The sequence below is a fragment of the Chrysemys picta genome, chromosome 7 (assembly GCF_011386835.1).
Source record: "Chrysemys picta bellii isolate R12L10 chromosome 7, ASM1138683v2, whole genome shotgun sequence".
Lineage (NCBI taxonomy): Eukaryota > Metazoa > Chordata > Testudines > Emydidae > Chrysemys > Chrysemys picta.
The window spans coordinates 123241991-123261411 of NC_088797.1; the positions used below are offsets into that span (position 1 = coordinate 123241991).

A 19421-nucleotide genomic window follows, 5' to 3' on the forward strand; every position below is an offset into this window, starting at 1 on the left:
ATCTAGTCCAACCCCCTGCTCTCCCTAAATCCTGGGCTAAGAAGCCATGGACAGAGTATGGAAGTGATGAGAAAGCATTAGAGAAGGGTATGACAGAGCATGTTGCAGTTGCTGTGTGTAATAAGGGCCTCTTGGGGATATCCGAGCTAATAAACCTTGGACTGGGTTTGGTGGATCCTGGAACTGTTCTCCAGGGCTGCGCCAGACCCTATCCTGTTCTGAGAAATAATCGAGTTTTCCCTTCAACTATTCATGTGAATTGTGTTTTATTTAGACTTTATACTGAATTAACAAAAACATTGACAAAGGCTTCTACCCACACTGACTCTTAGACCTGAGGGGACGATAGAACCATAAATTTATAAGACACACACAACTCCTCCAAAACTTTCCCTTGAGGAAACATTGCTTTATAATTATTAGATCTCTTATGCTATTTACTGAAATTGCTTCTGTGGGCGCTTCTCAGAGTCATGGGAAATAGATGAACGATACAAACTAGTAGCAAAACACTGCTTTAGGACTTTGCCAGAAAACCAGTTTGAAAACAGTACTTGGTTAAAAAAGACTTAAGATAATACTTCACACTTCTCTAGAGACTTTTATAATGTTTATACAAACATTCATTAGCTAAACTTCACAGTAAATTTGAGCCGTAGGTAAGTGTAATTTTTCCCAGTTTTCCGATGGGGAAACCAAAGCACAGAGGTTTCCCAACACAACACAGCAAATCTTTTGCAGAACTGGGAATATAATCTGAGTCCAGACTGCCAGTCTGCTGCTCTGACCACTAAATCACACCAGCTTTGGGATATTTGGTCCCAGTCACTGTGGTCTTTGCAAGAAGAGTCCTAAAAATCGTCATCAACCAGGTGGAAAACCAAACGCCTTTAAGAGTGAAAAAAATAACTTGTCCATAAGAAAAGGATAATACTGGACTGTCATGCATTACTATTTTAATTAGGATTTAAACATCAAGACTGATATTTTCAACGCAGCCTAAGGGATTTAGGCACTCTCATTCCAGTGAATTTCATTTGCATTTGGGCACCTAAATCCTTTAGGTTCCAATGTAAATATCAGCCTAACATACTAACATGATTGAAGCAGAACATATCTGCATTCTGGCCAGAGTATAGAAAGTCTCCTTTTACCATACATAATGATCCTCAGGCCATTTCTTGCCACAAATCTTTAGGCACTACTCCTTGTTGATTTCAATGGGGGCTTCTGTTTAGTATGATATAGCCCCTCCAGTGACAGAGAAATCATCTTGATGATCTAATGGGTCTTCTCCATCCCTCCTTCTATTATGAAAATGCTAAAAGAGCAATCTAATTTCCTCTGTGTCTGACATCTGACCCTGATACTATTACCAGTTTGTGTTGGAGATAACAGAATCACCTACTGTACCTTCTGTTCCTTGAGCTGCTGTTCCAGTTTTAGGAGCTCCTCTTTGTTCTTCAGCACATGCTGCTGCAGTGCCTTTATTTCACTCTGCTTGTTGTCCATTTCCACTTGAATGTGTTTAAGCTCCTTCTCCAGTTTGTCCTTCTTTCGAGACTCCCGGGATGCCTCATTCTGACGCATCTGGATTTCCTGCTGGAACTGCCGTCACACAGTGACAGAGGAAAGAAAGAAGTTAGGGCCTTGCCTGTCTTTTATTCAAACAAATCAAGTACAGTTTCCCTTTATTCTTATTGTGCTTACCTTTGAGACCCAGTGGCTTTTGTTTAATACTGCCTTCCCCTGGATGGAATATGGAAGAACTGCTCAGAGGTAAACAGGCTCCCCTCTTAGGAGAGCTATGTTTTTGGAACCCCAGATGATGGGCTCAAATTATTAATTACAAGGATTTCTTAGTCATCAATCACCATACCCTAAAAGAATCCAGCCAGAAGGCTCTGATGGATTCAACAGAGCAGAGGATACCCACAGCAGCTGGGAGTACCTGCCACCCAAACGCCAGGGTTTTGACCCTGAGGACTAACAGCAAGAACATTCCAGTAGGGATCCAATGGGGCTCTTCGGATGTTTTCATTTGTAAGTTACCCCAGCTGATCCTTGGTTTACAGTCACAACACTAACTTGGGCTCCAAGCTATGTTGCCAGGGCAATGGTTTTACTTATTGTACCTCACCAAACAAGCCATTTTTATAAACATTTATTACACACAAGTAAACAGTAAAGAAGGAGGGGGAAGCCAGATCACCAAGGCAACATTCGTTGCAACATCTGCGCTTACTCCCTGCCTCTCTATAGAATCTTTTAAAAGGAAAAGCCCCTCACTTAACAGACTATAATGGTGTCAACTATCTTCCGCCTCCCTGGCCCAGCACCCCTCAGAGCCAGCAGGGGACAGGGAAGAGTCAGGAGGGCTGGTCCACCATGGACCATTCTGACCAGCACAGAATAGAACAGTCCTGTGCAGCTCCACCTAAGCCAAGGCCACCACTGCCTGCCCCTTCAGCTGTGCCAACCACGACCTAAGGATGGAGCCCTCTGTCTCAGGGCTGTAGCTCAGTTTCTGGAAGGGCCAAAGCACGCTCCACGGCACACAACCTATCAGTGATGACGACCAATGAGCAAAAAGTTTGGCTCTCTGGTTCTGTTAAGCATCCCAGCTTTTTAAGGTTCCTTCCACTGATTCTCCCCTCCCTTTCTGTGGCCCGTCCCTAGTCCTCCAATGTTTCCCTCCCTTCGATAAGCTCACAGACCACTCCCTCCTAATAGCCTTCACAGACCTGGGTTCTCTCCCTGCTTAAGGTAGACAACAGTAGACAACAGCTCCTCTTCCCAATGACCACTGCCATCCCATGAAGATCTCATCATGCGACCTAGCAGATCCAATGGTCTACTTGTTGAGCCAGGGCTACTCTAATTTCAGATTTCATGGCTCTGTGCCTCAGAGGTAATGCGTGGCCCAGGAACACATGATTTGGACTTGCTAGAGTCTAGATAAAAGGTTGCCAGAAGTGATGGGCTTCCGGGACCCACTTCCTTTGGATGATCCCACTGAAGGGCCCCAGGGCAGGTTGCAGAAAGTGGACTGTGACTATGGTGAGAGCAGAGAAACAATGTGATCTGATTCCATGAAGAGTAAAACATACTTGTAAGTCTAAGGGCTGGGGAAGGTCTTCCCCAGTAAATGTCTGAAAATGTTTTCCCCTGCTTGATATCATCTACTCTCTGCTCAGGAAGTGAGAAACCAGGACTTGATATGGAATCCAGGTGTCCCACATGGCAGTGCAGAGCATGACCCCAGGCCTGCTTTACTGTTTGTGCCTGACAAGAAGCCCTGGTGCTAGCTAGAAGGATATATCCACCTCTCTTTGTTTTTCCACTCTTGATTTCAGGTCTCTCCTTCTTGCCTCCTCTTCCTTCTGCTGTCTCTTTCTCCCCTCCAAATCACACTCATATTATTTTCTTTCACCTCTCCTTCCCCTATTGAATTTCTCCTTTCTGCATATGGGAGCCTCCCATTATCCCCTGGCCTCTTGCTCTCTCCCCCTTTACATGTCCCCTTACATATTCTCAGCCTTCTACACCTCCAGCAGGCTTCTGTAGTAAGAGAAACATATTCACAGTATGATAACCCTCAAGGATAGGAAACCTCCTGCAGACACGGAAGCTTCAAATGGAGGAGGGGACAGCCTCAAAGCGAGAGGAAACTATGACTTAGATATCGCCTTCAAGTGCAGGAGATTTGGCAACTCTGGAAGGAGTCAATAGTTGACAAACTGCTTTGCAAAGAAAATAGCAGAGAAATAAGGCAAAGGATATAAAGCACTGATGATGAACTCCTCACTGAGCCTCCTGAAAAGGTCTGGGATGTGAAATGACCGGTAGCAGCACAGTAGTTAATGGCGATCAATTACAAAGGTGGGTAATGGTTCAGGACAAAGACGACTACTGCAACCTGGTGAGCTGCACCGACCTGAGCAATGCTTTGTTCCGCCTCATTTTTTGCCCTCTCTGTTTCTTGCTGTTGCTCTGTAGCTTGGATTAGATTTTCACGTAACTTCACAACCTCTGACAAGAGCTGGTCTCGCTCCTTTGTTACTTCTTCCTTAAACCTCAGCAAATCCCGGATACTGGAAGAAAGGAAATAATAGTCAAGCAATGTCGCTGTCTCCTTTGGGCTCTCTCTGATACCAGAACAAGCTGTTTTGTGATGGTTGGGAGTTTAAAAGTCACTTATTTTCATTTTGAACAGATTTTGAATTAGTCCACTGCAGCTGCCAATCAAATACATGAGCTACCTACTATTTTCATTAAAGAGTCATGATCAAGGCAGATAGACCCAAAATTTAACCTACCACTCCATAAATAATACTGTCTTTATTTTCACTGCCCTCTTGGGTTTAAAAATCCCACCAATTCCCCCAAACAAGGGTTGTAACAGACAAAAATGCCAGCTTCTCCACCCTGTGCCCCTTGGAAAGTCTTTCAGCCACCTCATTTTTGCACTACTTTCCAGGTTCCCCGCACTGCTGCATCCACTCTCTTTGCCACCCATCTGGCTGGGGTGGCTGTACTGATGAGGTCTTGCTGCTGCACAAGTCATAAATAAATGACACTTCCTGATCTGAGGAGCTAGCAGTCAAACTCTCTTCGTATTATGGCAGCACCTACAGGCCCCAACTGAAATCAGAGCCTCACGGTGCTAGGCACTGCATAAATGCAAAGTAAGAGACAATCCCTGTCTTGAAAAGTTTACTGCATAAATATACAAGACAGGTAATGGATGGGAGAACACAGAGAGCGACAAAAGCAACTGGCCCAAGATCATCCAGCGGGCCTGTGGCAGAACCGGGAAGAGAATCCAGGTCTCCCAACTTCCAGTCTCTAGTCCAGGAGTCGCCAAACCACAGCTCGCGAGCCAACTCTTTTACAGTTGAAGTGAGGCCCATGGAGCCCCCACCGGCCCCCATTCTCCACCTACCAGACTGTGGGGGGAACTTGGAACTTCTTTCCTGCGGCAGCACAGTAGGGCTAGGGGCTTCTGCCTAGCAGGGAGTGGGAGCTCAGGGCTGAAGCCCCAAGCCCTAGCAGGCTCACCCTGCAGTGCTGAAGCCCCAAGCTCCGGTAAATGCGCCCCGGCTCTCAAACTTCTAAAGATAGTTGGAGGGTGAGTAAGTTTGGCCACCCCACTGGACCACGCTGCCATCACGAGTGCAAACGTTTGCAGGATCAGGCTCTCAAAATCAGACACAGATCAGACAAGCCAGGCTGGCCGATCCTAGGAAAACTGATAACTTACATTTTCATCTGGCCTCTCTGGGCCTGATCCAACACCCATTAAACTCAATGGACCTGATTTTCTGTTGTCCTGCACTTTGCATCGTCATTTGAACCAGTGAAAAGTGAGTGCAAAGTGGAAGTAAAACACTACTATTTTGATTTACACTCACCTTGCATTGGTGTAAGTGACTACACAAAGTGCAGGGCAATGGAGAACCAGCCCCACTGAGTTCAATGGTAGGGTTACCATTTGTCCGGATTCTCCCGGACATGTTCGGCTTTTTAGGTTAAAAATAGCGTCCGGGGGGGGGAATTTGTAAATATCTTAAAATGTCCAGCATTTCCCCCCCCCGCAGAGCACGGCGCGGGTGATAGGGCGGCCGGCTGGATTGAGCCACTAGCGTGGAGCTCTAGCAGCCAGAGCCTCTCCTCCCCTTCCCCCCTCCTCTCCCCAGCAGCTTCAAATCACTGGCCAGGCGGCCTCCGGCAGCCTCCAGCAGCTCTAGAGCTCCTCCCTCCTCCTCCTCCTCCTCCTCCCCTGCTGCCCAGCGTGCCGCTCCCTGGGGAGAGCCGGGGCACGGCTGTTCTAACCTGCGTTTGCAGGGGGGAGAGAACCACCCCGCAGCAGGGAAAACAGAGAGTTTAGCTCCTGTCTGGAGCCCAGGTGTCCGTTACCTCGCGGGGTGCTGGTCATGCCCTCGCTGGAACGGAGCGGGGGCAGGGGGAGGGTGACTGCGGGGTACTTGACCGATGGAAAGGACGCCTGGCAGCAGTAGCTGTGCCCAGCCTGGTGCTGGGCGCTTGGGGATAGATTTTGGGGAAGATTTAAAAAAACAAAGCCCCAGACAGATGATGGTTAGAGGCGTTGGGGGGTCCCGCCCATTAATGTCTTCTGAAGTCTCCCCACCCCCAGACCCTCTGAGCCAGTTGTGGCTGTGTTCAGATGCCCCCTGGAGTGTGCTGCGGAGCAGCACGGTAAGGGAGCCAGGGGGTTGGAGAAGGGACAGGGGGATTCTGGAGGGGGCAGTCAAGGGACAGGGAGTGGGGGGGTTAGATAGGTTGGAGGTTCTGGGGGGGCCTGTCAGGGGGCAGGGGTGTGGAGAGTGGTCGGATCAGTCAGTGGACAGGAGCAGGGGGGGTAGATGGGTTGGGGGTCCTGGGGGGGGCAGTCAGGGCACAGGGCGTGGTTGGATGGGCGTGGGAGTCCTGGGGGTCTGTCTGGGGGCGGGGGTATGGATAAGGGTTGGGGCAGTCAGGGGACAGGTAGGGGGTAAGATCCTAGGGGGGCAGTTAGGGCGGGTGGGTCTCAGGAGGGGGCAGTCAGGGGACAAGGAGCAGGGAGGCTTAGGTAGGGGGGGTGGGGTCCTGGGGGGCAGTTAGGGGCAGGGGTCCCAGGAGGGGGCAGTCGGGGACAAGGAGCAGGGGGTGTTAAGGATTCTGAGGGGGGCAGTCAGGGGGCAGGAAGTGGGAGGGAGTGGATGGGGGCAGGGTGAGGGCGGGGCTAGTGTGGGGCTTCTCCCCCCGTGTCCTCTTTTTTGATTGTTGAAATATGGTAACCCTATTCAATGGGCATTGGATCAGGCTCTCTCTCTTTCATGGAGATAACTTACTTGTGCTCTTGACCCAGTGATAATCCAGATCCTTGCTCCACTAATTTAGTCAGGTTCATAATTTCCTCTTTCAGTGAGAGAATGGTTTCCTTTGCTTTCTGCTCCTTGTCATAGGCTGCATCCACCATTTTCCAGGCCTTTTCAATCTCCTGGGGAAATCCCGGGAAAACAGTTTAACAAATTAAATTGGATTCAGAATGAACAACAAAATGAAAACTAGTTATGTTTTGTCTTGGTTAATTAATAATACAGGTTTTGGTGGACTATTCGCTGTGGTCAGTGCATATTATACTAGGTCAGTCAAGCGCTATCCATTTATACTCAATTGAGGATCTGGTCCATTTTCTCTAATAGACACACTGGCCTTTACATTTGCAAAGTCTTGTTGTAAGATTTTGGTTGCATGACTCCCACTGAAGCCAATGGGAGTTTTATGGCCAAAAGCTCACTCAACTCTGAGGCTACGTTTTCACTATGGGGGTGGGGTCGATTTAAGATACGCAAATTCAGCTACGTGAGTAGCGTAGCTGAATTCGACGTATCCGAGTCGACTTACCCCGCTGTGAGGACAGCGGCAAATCGACCTCCGCGGCTCCCCTGTCGACGGGCTTACGCCTACCTGCACTGGTGGAGTACAAGTGTCGATTCGGGGATACATTGTCGCGGCCCGACGAGACGCGATAATTCGATCCCCGAGAGATCGATTTCTACCCGCCGATTCAGGCGGGTAGTGAAGACGTAGCCTGAGACTTCATGTCTTAAGGGATATTAAAAAGATCACAAATCTGTCTTAAAATGTTTCATCTACTCTAGTTACAAGTAACACCTAAAATCATTATAACTGAGATTAGAGTAGGGGGGAAAGACTTTTTTCCAGTTTACTTTGTGCATTTGTTGACGGGACTGTCACAGTTCAGTGCAACTTCACCTGTATTCCCTCTCCATGGTCCCTCAAGGCCATCCAATACCTGTCACAGAGACTATTTCCACAAAATCACTTCAGTTGTTTCCCATGTAGAGTTAGTGCAGCCCTGCTTCAGCAGAGCACTTGAGCATGTGCCTAACTTTAAGCCCGTATGTAGTCCTATTGACTTCACATGTCTTAGTTTAAGCAGTACACCTCTACCCCGATATAACACGAATTCGGATATAACGCGCTAAAGCAGTGCTCCGGGGGGGGGGCGGGGCTGTGCACTCCGGCGGATCAAAGCAAGTTCGATATAACGCGATTTCACCTATAACGCAGTAAGACTTTTTGGCTCCCGAGGACAGCGTTATATTGGGGTACAGGCATACTTAGAGCTGTAATGGAACTACTCTGTGCTTACATTTAGGCAGATGCTTACATATTTTGCAGAATCGGAGTCCTAGTCAGCCTCCTTTGGTTGTAGGTGGGGTGGTTTTTTTTTGTTGGTTTTTTTTTTTTTTTTGGAGGGAAAACTGGGGGGTGTCTGGAGAGAGGAAAACTTTTTGTAATAGGAAAATGTGGTTGTGACACCACAAAAATTGCCAGATGACTAAGGCACAGTTGCAGTATCTGAAGCGGCTTTTAACTTTTTTTTTTTAATTTACTAGATTCCATGTTAAGAGTGTCCCTTTAATATCTTATGAAGGTTGTGTAACAAACAGATGGAAGTAAGGAAGTTAACAGTCAAGGCTGGTAATTGTCTCCAACTCTCAGTATTGTGGGAGAAGACAAGAAAGGCAAGCCAAAAGTACTAATTAAGACTCAAATGCCAGACTTACTAGGAGTTTGGAGCCTTGTCTCAGATTTAGACCCCAAACCTTTCAATGCAAGTCTGTATAGACATTAGTGTCTGCGGTAGTAGATCCCGATATCAGGGCTCCCGTCCAACTCCCACTAAAGTCATGGGGAATATTTTTATTAACTTCATTTGAACTTGCAACTTTACTCAGGTGAGTATTCTCACAGAAGTCAATGGGGCTACTCAGGTAAGTAATGATTGCTCACCTGAAAGTAAAGGTCACAGGGTTGGGCCTGTAGATCCTTATGCTCTCTATGACAAAAATTCAGTTTGCATACACACTGACCTAGGGCAATATGTAAACAGGAGACATCCTGAATGGGATTTTGCCATTTACTTTAGCTGGAACCAGACCAAGCCTAATGTTACCTAATCGTAGTAATCTGTTTCTAAAGTCAGGTGGAGGAATGGGAGGTTGCTTCTTTTACATTCAAGATTAAAAGAAAGGAAATTTCTGAAGATGGAAACCTCTGTTTTTAAAAAATCACATATTACTCATTGGAAAGATAGGACTTAGAAAATACAGAGCATGTCATAATCTTTTAGATAATCAGCTTATAATTAGTAATTTAAAAATGCATTGCAGTTTATTGCATAATTAACACCAGAGACTGAGCTATACTTGATGTTTGTACTAACCGTCGTTCAGAAAATTTATGGAAAAGATTTCTGGTAATTTTGAAGCAGCTAGTTCATAAGCTGTAACTGCTTCACCGTATTGGTGTTTAAGTAACAAAAGTGATTGCACCAATTTAAATTTTTAAAGACTGGGGGCTTGTCTACACATTCAGTGTTGCAGTAGTGCTTAGTGAAGACACTACCTGCAGGGATGGGAGAGCTTCTCCCATTAGCATAATTAATCCACATCCCTGAGTGGTATCTATGTCAACGGGAGAAGACCTCCCATTGACACAGCGTTGTCTACACCAAGAGTTCGGTCAGTATAACTGCATTGCTCAGGAGTGTGGATTTGCCACATCCCTGACTGATATAGTTATACCGACATAAGTCTCTAGTGTAGACCAAGCCTGAAAATGAGTAGTGCTGGTTAACAGCCCTGGAGAATGAAGTCCTGTTAGCCAGAGCAAGGGCAGTGCAGGCTTCTGAACACTGCTCTGATGATGTCCTGCCATCCTAACCTGGTGGGACATCTCTAGAGGCAAGTGTGAAATTCATTCTCTGTGGTTCAATTCAGTACTTAGCTCTTTGTTGACAGTCACATCAGAGAAGCTATTATTTGAAGTGTACATAAGAAAATGGATTGAAACCATAAAACACAGCGCTGAGCAGCCTCAAATGGTAACAACTATTGATCACTATTGACCTGGGCCACTTTCCTGCAATCTGATCTAAAGGGTCAGGCCTCTGCACCTGAACACTTCAACAGGACTTCACAAGGTACCTGGGTCTGCTTCTGCTGTTCAGACCGCAGGAGTAGGGCCTTCTTTTGGATTTGACCTAGTGATCTAGAAGGAAAAGGCTCTGCACCCATTACCTCCATGATCCAGCCACTCACCAACATTTAGGTCTTCACTTTTATTGTTTTTACAGGAACAGCCCCAAGAGAATTCTCCTTTCTCTAGCACACACTGTGACAAAAGACCCAGGGCACGGCCACAGCTGGCCCGAGTAAGCTTACTCAGGCTTGCGGGGTTCAGACACTGCAAAACTGCAGTGTAGACATTCAGACTAGGGCTAGAACCCTGTTTCTGAGACCCTGCAAGGATAGGAGGGGTCTCAGAGCACAACTCCAGCTCAAGCCCAAGTGGCTACACTGCAATTTTTAGCCCTGCAGCCTGAGCCCCGCAAGCCCGAGTCCGCCGACCTGGGCTCTGAGACTCGGCGCTGCAGGTTTTTCATTGCAGTATAGACATACCCACTGAACCATCAGCATGGATTGTTGATTTTGTTTTAATTTAGTAAAGGAAATATGCCTCAAAGTTCTATTGGGATTTGAATCTACTTGATCATTTGCATTATGCACATCTGACGATCTTTTCAAAGTAACTAGTTAGTGAAATGACAGTGAATTACAGTGAAATTAGGGTTAGTCATAGGATTCCTTTTCAGACAGCAAAACAGCATGCAATTTTGAGGGTACGCTGAAAAAAATCAATAGCAACTAGAGAGTTTCTCAAAGACATGATAAGAACATTTTTGTAACAATGTCACAGGGATACCTGAATATTAGCCCAAAGATTAAGCCTGTTAGCCAAGCTGAACAATACCTGTGCTCTATGCTCCCACATCAGCACATCCCTGTGCTTTAAAAGGGTAAGTTATGAGCTGCTTATTGTGCACTGTCTCTCTAACTGTAACAGATTGTCAAGCACCCTTCCCACGCCAGTCTCTCGGCTGCTACAATGGTGGGTGCTGTTACCCTGTACATCCCTTCAGCCTCATGGCTGCTGAGATTAGCAGAGATAATATCCTTCCCACTCTACCCCTCTTCAGCTTTATGGCATTTGTGAGAGGGTTTCTCTGCTATCCTCTCACCCTCCCCAGCTGCCACTTTTTAAGTCTACTTGCCCAGATAGGAGCGGAGTGAAATTGACATGATTCACATCAGTTTCACAACTGTCTACAAGGATCTAATTAGCAACAGGAAAAACCTGCAAGATTCTAGACTGTTTTCATTCTGCCGCAACTTGGGAAAGCCCTGAGCAGTAGCGGAGGCACAATAACATCTCCTGGGTGTGGTGTTCTGTCCCATCTAGTGACACCGAGACCACTTAGAGAGCTATAAATGAGTCTACTCTACAGCCTTAGCTAAGAGGCATATGGCTTTTAGCTCATGCACTGAGGTCCCATGTTCGATCCCGCCTACCAATGACCAGGGTCTGTCGGTGTTACATCTGCAGACTTGGGATGACAGCACTCCCAAGAATTTACACTCAGATCACATATGGAAGGTTGTCTTCTCAAACATAAGGACAAAAAGCTTAGTATTTTTAATGAAAATTTACAAAAGTTGATGATACTCCCCTGGGGAAAAATCCTACTTGCAATAGGCAGGTGAATTTTTCATGTCTTGCCAATATTTAAAATGTATACAGCATTTCAGAAACATCAACTAAATAATCTCCAAATGCCCTTGTGAAGTATTTAATATTACTCCCATTTTACAGATAAATCAGCTTAGGCACCAAATTAGTAACTCCTTTGAAGCCAACAGAGTAAGAGTGGATTGTGTAAATAAGCACAAAATTAGACTGATAGATGTTAAGAGACATGCCCAATGCAACGCAGCAAGTCAGTAGCAGAGCAGAGGTTAGACAGAAGGGTTCAGCTCCCAACTCTATACTCAGTCCACTAGCTCACATCACTTCTCTATTGCAGAACTACATCTTCAAGACATTGAACTGATGAAAATTTTCCCTCAGCTTACTTCTGTGTCCTCCATTAAATATTTTCTGCTCATATTTAATTCTATTTAAATTTTACCCTCTTCAGTGATGCTATCGTCGTCTGATCATCTTGAGAGAGCTTCAGGGCTGCAGCCACTTTAGCCGAATTCACCACAATCTCAGCATTCAGCTCCCTGCATTTTGACATGAGACGCCTTTCATTTTCGTAGGATTTCTTCATAACCGTGTGGAGCTTCTCATATTCTATCCGGAATTTCTCCAGACTTTTATCTCCCATAAGTTCACTGATGACTTCTTGGAAGTCTTTTTCCAGTGCTTCGAAGGCATTTTCTTCTACACACAGTCTGTCATACCTTTCCTGTATTAAATAAGGTGGATAATCAATTAGCAAGAGGAGTTCAAAAATCTCAGTTTTTCTAGCAGATGACCACAAGAGATAACAGCAATATATTAATGACAGCTCATTGGTAACTAACCATGATGTAAACCTTCTGTGTAGCAGCTCTCTCCCGTATGAAATTCACATTCCATTCTATTTTTTAAATAGATATCCATTAATTCTACAGAAATAACTTGATCGTCAAACAGTTGGAGCTCCTGAAATTGAGCATGACTACTCGAAAACTAGGTCTAAAAAGAAGCCACTGTTGCTATAACCTTTAAACTTGCATCAGCTACTTACTTAGCCGAGCATTTTAACCCCAATTCTTCTGTGTACCCCACATCCTCCAGTCAGCTATATGCTCTCTGCAAAGATATTTCCAGCACATCATTGTCGCTCAGCCAAGTTTGGCTCTGCCACTGACAGTATCATCCCATTATCAGGAAGTTCTACAATTGGCCCTTTCACCCAGGGAGTTTTGATTACTCTCAGCTATGTGGCCAAATTTTGCCAGCCTGGGGTCTGGAGACCCAACTCAACAGTTATTGATAGCATTTTCCTATTTTCATGGTAGTGAGAATTCCATGCTAGTCTGAGAAAACCACCCCCTCAAACCTTGCCCCCTTCCCCCCCCCCCCCCAAAAAAAACCCTATAGATATAGGTTACCAAGTCAGCACACTCAGGCCACATTCTGCTCTCCTTACTCACACAAGTAGTCCCACTGATTCACAGGGGAAAACTTGGTGAATAAGAATAGCAGGATTTATTCCTCCCAATTACTTGGGATTACATGGAGTCGAGTTTCTCAGGATATGTGGATAACCAGGATATGTGGACACCAGACCCTCACCCACCCATCCACCCACCAAAATTTAGGTAAATTCAGATCTAGATTTAAACCCTGTGATTCAGCCTTTTCTCTATGCCAAACTGAACTAGGACACTGAGTCCAAATCCTCCATATCTCTGCAGAGGTTCTGACTGGGATTTGATTCCAGATTCAAACCAGAGGTCCATCTTTATTTGAAATTCTGTAGGAATCATAGGATGAAACGGAGCAAAGGAAATGTAATCTGAGTATCAGAAAAAGAAAAGTGTTCCCAACAGTGTGGGAATAGTGGGAGCTGCAATTGGCCAAACCTGCAGACGCAGCAGGTAAACAAACTGGCGCGGGCCAAAGATTGCGGATCCCTGACTTAGAGATTAATGAGACTGCTACAGCATTAGTTAAGGGCCAAGGGGCTTTTATCTCATGCAGTAGAGGCTCATACACTACGCTCCAGCGATCTCAGGTTTGAGATCCCACCCTGCAACAACTGGGATTGGGACTTGTCAGTGTTACCTCAGTGTTATCTCAGCCCACTGCACTGCTCTCATAGGGAGGAGGACGGGAGTGGGTCTGAAGGGGTGCCAGACCCAGCAAAGGAATGTCTTTATTAATTGGGTTGCTGAAGGGCACACTTTCAGCACGATCTTACCAAAGTTGCTGCTCCCAGATTATGACAGACATCCCTGTCTTTTCTTAGAGTACTTTAAACACCATGGTTAGGCACTTGGGGACACTTACATTGGTGACACATACACAGGAGCTCCAAGCCACAGGGCTCAGCTGGGCTGAGATGCTAATGAAGGAAGGGGCAGGACAGAGACGGGGGAGGAGAGAAGGGGATAGGGAGGAGAGGGCAATAGCGGTAGCGAGGGGGGGTGCTCAGGGAGGGAGAGGGGATGGGGAAGAGGAGGAGGAGAGAAGGGGGGAAGAGGGCAATGGGGAGAGGGGAGGGGGAGGGGAAAAGAGGGGACAGGGAGGAGAGAGCAATGGGGGTGGCGAGGAGGGGTGCTCAGGGAGGGGGAGGGGAGGAGGAGAGAAGAGGGGGAAGGGAGGGCGAGAGAGGGGTGCAGAGGAAGATGGGAAGAGCAGGCGGCTGGGAAAGGGAAGAGGGGTAGGCAGGAGGGATGGGGAAGGGAAGATGGGTAGGGAAGAGGGGTGGGCAGGGGATCTGGGGAAGGGAAGAGGGCTGGGCAGGAGGGATGGGGAAGGGAAGAGGGCTGGGCAGGGGAGCTGGGAAGGGAAGGGGGCTGGGCAGGAGGGATGGGGAAGGGAAGGGGGCTGGGCAGGAGGGATGGGGAAGGGAAGGGGGCTGGGCAGGGGAGCTGGGAAGGGAAGGGGGCTGGGCAGGAGGGATGGGGAAGGGAAGAGGGATGGGCAGGGGAGCTGGGAAGGGAAGGGGGCTGGGCAGGAGGGATGGGGAAGGGAAGGGGGCTGGGCAGGGGAGCTGGGAAGGGAAGGGGGCTGGGCAGGAGGGATGGGGAAGGGAAGAGGGATGGGCAGGGGAGCTGGGAAGGGAAGGGGGCTGGGCAGGAGGGATGGGGAAGGGAAGGGAAGGGGGCTGGGCAGGGGAACTGGGAAGGGAAGAGGGGTGGATGGGCAGGAGGGCTGGGAAGGGAAGAGGGCTGGGCAGGGGAGCTGGGGAAGGGAAGGGGGCTGGGCAGGGGAGCTGGGAAGGGAAGGGGGCTGGGCAGGGGAGCTGGGGAAGGGAAGAGGGCTGGGCAGGAGGGATGGGGAAGGGAAGGGGGCTGGGCAGGGGAGCTGGGAAGGGAAGAGGGGTGGGCAGGAGGGATGGGGAAGGGAAGAGGGGTGGGAAGGGAAGAGGGGTGGGCAGGGGAGCTGGGAAGGGAAGAGGGGTGGGCAGGAGGGATGGGGAAGGGAAGAGGGCTGGATGGGCAGGAGGGCTGGGGAAGGGAAGAGGGGCGCATGGGGAGAGCAGGGGTGCGGACGGGAGAAGAAGGGGAGGGGGAGCGTGGGGGCGAGGGCGCGGGAGGGGCTGCTCACCTCGCTCATCTTGCCGCGGGGCAGGGGCCGCAGCCGGTGGCTCAGGCCCGGCGCTGGGCCGGGGGGGCGGCGGGTCCCCGCGGGGAGGGCCGGGGGGGCGGGTTTCGGCGGCTCCGCCGGGTCTGGCTCCCGGGAAGCGGCTGTGTACACGGGCCGCCTCTCCGTCTCCTAGCAACCGGCTCCCCCGCCCCCTCTGCTCTCTGCAGGGACGGGGAGGCTGGGGCAGTGGGTGTGGGCTGTGGGGACGGAGCAGGGCGGGGGATGAGGTGGGGCATTGCTGGGTCACTAGGACAGGGGGTGTGGGGATGGAGCAGGGCGGGGGATGAGGTGGGGGGCGAGGAGGTCACTAGGACAGGGGGTGTGGGGACGGAGCAGGGCGGGGGATGAGGTGGGGGGCGAGGAGGTCACTAGGACAGGGGGTCTGGGGATGTAGCAGGGCGGGGGATGAGGTGGGGCATTGCTGGGTCACTAGGGCAGGGAGTGTGTGGGAATGGAGCAGATCGGGGAATGAGGTGGAAAAGCAGGAGGTCGCTAAGGCAGGGGGTGTGGGGATGGAGCAGGGTGGGAGATCAGGGGCACAGCAGGGGGATTACTAGGGCAGGGGTGTGGGGACAGATCAGGGGCGGGGGATGAGATGGGGGAATGGGGGTCACTAGGGAAGGGGTGTGGGGACGGAGCAAGGGCAGTGGATGAGGTGGGGGCAGCCAGGAGGTTGGTTGGGCGGGTGGGGAGGGAGGTTGGGGTGAGGAATGAGATGTGATGAGGGGGACCATTAGGGCAGGAGGTGGGGAAGATAGGGAGTGGTCACAGGTGGTGAGGAAACAGGAGGGGCCACACCAACAGGGCAGTAACATGTTAGATAGGGCAGGACATGACACCCTCATTGCCCTTGCTCCAGGGTCCATGCTGCCCTGCTCTGAGCCAGGGTCCCCACACTCAGCCAATTCCCCTCACCTCCTAACCCGCCTGCATAAAGGATAGTATCCTGGCTGCTGCCTTCCCAGCTCCTCAGGTGTAAATCGAGGAAACAACATCTCCTCCCCTTAGATGGCTTTGGATAACAGTGGCACTGCATGGCTGCAGCATTTGTCAAACCCAGAGCATTGGCACTGAGGACCTAAAAGATTCCCCCAACGTGGGCAAAGGCAGCTTTGATCATCTCCCACTCCATCCCATCCCTCTTCCTTCACGTCTCTTTCTAGTACAGCATTTCCAGCAAAGGATCCTGGAACATTATTACAAGCTACATACTGTGCCACTGAAATGCAACCACTGGAGAGAGGCTAACTATCCAGCATATAACCCAACAGTGCAGCCAAGGGGTACGCTGAGACAAACTCCTACTCGTACACAAAACGCCTGGGGATCATTAGAGAGACCAGATGGATGAGGTAATATCTTTTATTAATATTATTAAACATCTTCCCAGAGTAGACAGATCAACAGGTTTTAAGTTCTCATCTGGAAGAGCCACACACATCTACCATCTACCTCAGAAGGACGATGGGCTAGATTGAGCCTGCAGAGAATTGAACTTTTGGCTCCAGGGAATTCAAGTATTTCACAGCAGAGTTAAAGAAGATGCAGCACCTTTAAAAACTGGCAACTTATTTCAGGGCCTTAATATAGATTTTGATGCCTACCTTTCCAGCTCCACATTTAAAAACGTTGGCTCTAATCTCTCTGAGCCTCCGTTTTCCCAACTGTAAAATGGGGCTAACAACACTTGCCTACATCATAGATCTGTTGTGAGTGGTGCTGGTTGGGAATTGTCCAACTAAATGGCTTTTCATCGGAAAATGCTCTTTCATTGAAACCAAAATGTTTTGCAGGTGGGATTCCTGTAGAAACCAGGCATCATAGAATAGCAAGGTGGGTCATCTAATCCAACCCCCTGCTCAAAGTAAGACCAATCCCCCCCCTCAAGAATTGAATTTATAACCCTGAGTTTAGCAAGCCAATGCTCAAGCCACTGAGCTAGCCTACCAACTCACCTAAAAGGTTGTCAGGGAGCCCAGGTTTCCAGGGCCTGCTTCTCTGGGACCACTAGGGCTTCCAGACTCCTTGCCATAGAGCTAGGTGCCTGGAAGCCCTTGTTTTCCAGCCCAGGTGTATTGAGACTGAAAGGTCTTTGGGGCTGAGACTGTGCCTTGCTATGTTTTTTCACAGTGTCTAGCACAAGGGTGCCCTGAGCTTGACTGGGGCTTCTAGGTCCTTCTATGATACAAACAACAAATAAATTATAAACTTTTCTTTCAAAGGAGGGCTGAAAGACCAGTACCTTGTTTTACCAATTAGATGGCAAAATGGAGAATTTCAGGCCTAATTTTATCATTGTGGCTAAGGGGTAGCCATGCATTTTAAACTGTATTCTGCAGGTAAATGACTCATGTATAAAAACTGCTATCATGCTGACGGTTTCCAACCCAAGGGCAGACTGATGAAAAAAAATCCATCTAGTCTTGTTTTTCCTTATTGTTTATTATTTCTCTAGCAAGATAGGAGTGCATGGCAACAAACGAAGAAGACAAAGTCTCTGTTCCAAAGACCTTACGACCTAAGGAGCCAATCCTCCAACCCTTCTTCACCGAGGAAGTTTCTTATGTGAGGAAGGGTTGAGGGGCCCGCTTCTAAATTTGACAGGCAATCAAAAATAAATGATAGGGATGGAGGGAAGAGAGCAACATCAAAGAAAAACTGATGCAGCTTCAAATTTCCTTCTTACATACAATCACAAAAATGTACTGCTGGAAAGAACCTCAAGAGGTCATCTAATCCATCCCCCACACCAAGGCAGGATGAAGTACACCTACACCATACCTAACAGATGTTTGTCTAACCGGTTCTTGAAAGCCACCAATCATAGGCACTGAGTTTCTAATCTGCTGGGGGGGTGCTCCCCCCGGCTCTGCCCAGGCCTCACCCCCACTCCACCCCTTCCCCCAAGGTCCCACCCCTGCCTTGCTTCTTCCCACCCCTGCTCTGCCCCACCCAGTTCCGCCCCCTCCCCCAGCACGCTGCGCTCTTGCTCCTCCCCTCCCCCCCCCCCCCAGCACCTCCTGACACCACAAAACAGACAATCCACGGCAGGCAGTAGGCGCTGGGAGAGATGGGGAGGTGCTGATGTGTGGGATCTGCTGGAGGGCAAGAGGCACTGGGGTGAGGGGGAGGTTCTGGTAGAGGGGCTGCTGGTGGGTGCCCAGCACCCACCATTTTTTTTTCCCGTGGGTGCTCCAGCCCTGGAGCACCCATGGAGTCAGCGCCACCAATGATGGGGATTCCACAACCTCCCTAGGTAATGTGCTGCAGCCCTTAAATATCCTTTAGATAGAAAGGTTTTCCTAATATCTAACCTAAACCCTCCTTGCTGCAAACTAAACCAATTACTTCTTGGCCTACCCTTTAGGGGCATGGAAAACAATTGCTCATTGTCCTCTTTATATCAGTTTTCAAATATGTAGATTATCAGGTACTCCTTCAGTCTTCTTTTCTCAAGATTAAACATGCCAAATTTTTTAACTTGTCCTCATAGGTCCGGATTTCTAAAACTTTTATTATTTTTGTTGCTCTCCTCTGGAGTCTCACCAGTTTGTCCACATTTTTCTTAAAGTGTGGTACCCAAACCTGGACACAGTACTCCAGCTGGGACATACAACCCTTACATACAAACCTCCTGTTAATACACCCTGGAATTATATTAGTCTTTTTCATATATATTCATGTCTGTTGTTGATGTTTGTCTTGCTCTTTGCTATGATGGCTGAAAAGGAGAGCCTTTAGGGCTGAAGTGGAAACTGGTAATGGAAGGCAATATTGTCCCCAGGCTTATCTTTGTGTGTTTGTACATTTATATGTAGAGAAGGAACCCTACAGAGGTAATTGTGTTAAAAGAGGATCTCCACATATTGAGGGATTCCAGGGAACCTGCAGGTGCCCATACTGACCAAGTTCTTGATGATTTGCAACCCACTGAAGTTGGCAATATAAGCTATGTCTTCACTGCAGAGTCAGCAGGAGTTATCTCCTCTTGCGCGAGCCTAGCACAGGTCAGAGTGGCCTCACTTGATCTGCACAGAATGACTGTTTGCAGGTGATGAGTCATGCTAACTCCAGCTGTAACCTATACCCCCTGACAGGTCAGCCAATTCTAGTTAAAAGAGCCACCACACTTGGAGTAAGGGGTTTTGTTTGTGGACAGGACTTACGTTGGGGGAAACACA

At 48.6% G+C, this 19421-nt stretch overlaps 1 protein-coding gene across 5 annotated transcripts in view; it reads right to left on the reverse strand.

Moving 5' to 3' along the window:
• CFAP58 (cilia and flagella associated protein 58) overlaps positions 1 to 19421 on the reverse strand; it is a 142562-nt gene that overhangs the window by 75214 nt on the left and 47927 nt on the right. For 2 of the 5 annotated variants that reach the window (XM_005303510.5, XM_042855210.2), the window contains exons 2-5: positions 12065 to 12346; positions 6855 to 7003; positions 3938 to 4094; positions 1414 to 1608 (exon numbers count right to left, since the gene is read on the reverse strand). In XM_005303510.5, the coding sequence (XP_005303567.2) occupies positions 1414 to 1608; positions 3938 to 4094; positions 6855 to 7003; positions 12065 to 12265 (702 nt within the window). In that variant the 5' untranslated portion in view covers positions 12266 to 12346. Of the gene's footprint in view, positions 1 to 1413; positions 1609 to 3937; positions 4095 to 6854; positions 7004 to 12064; positions 12347 to 15201; positions 15388 to 19421 lie in introns of those variants that run through there. The other 3 variants (XM_065552533.1, XM_065552534.1, XM_065552535.1) reach the window with 3 other exon arrangements.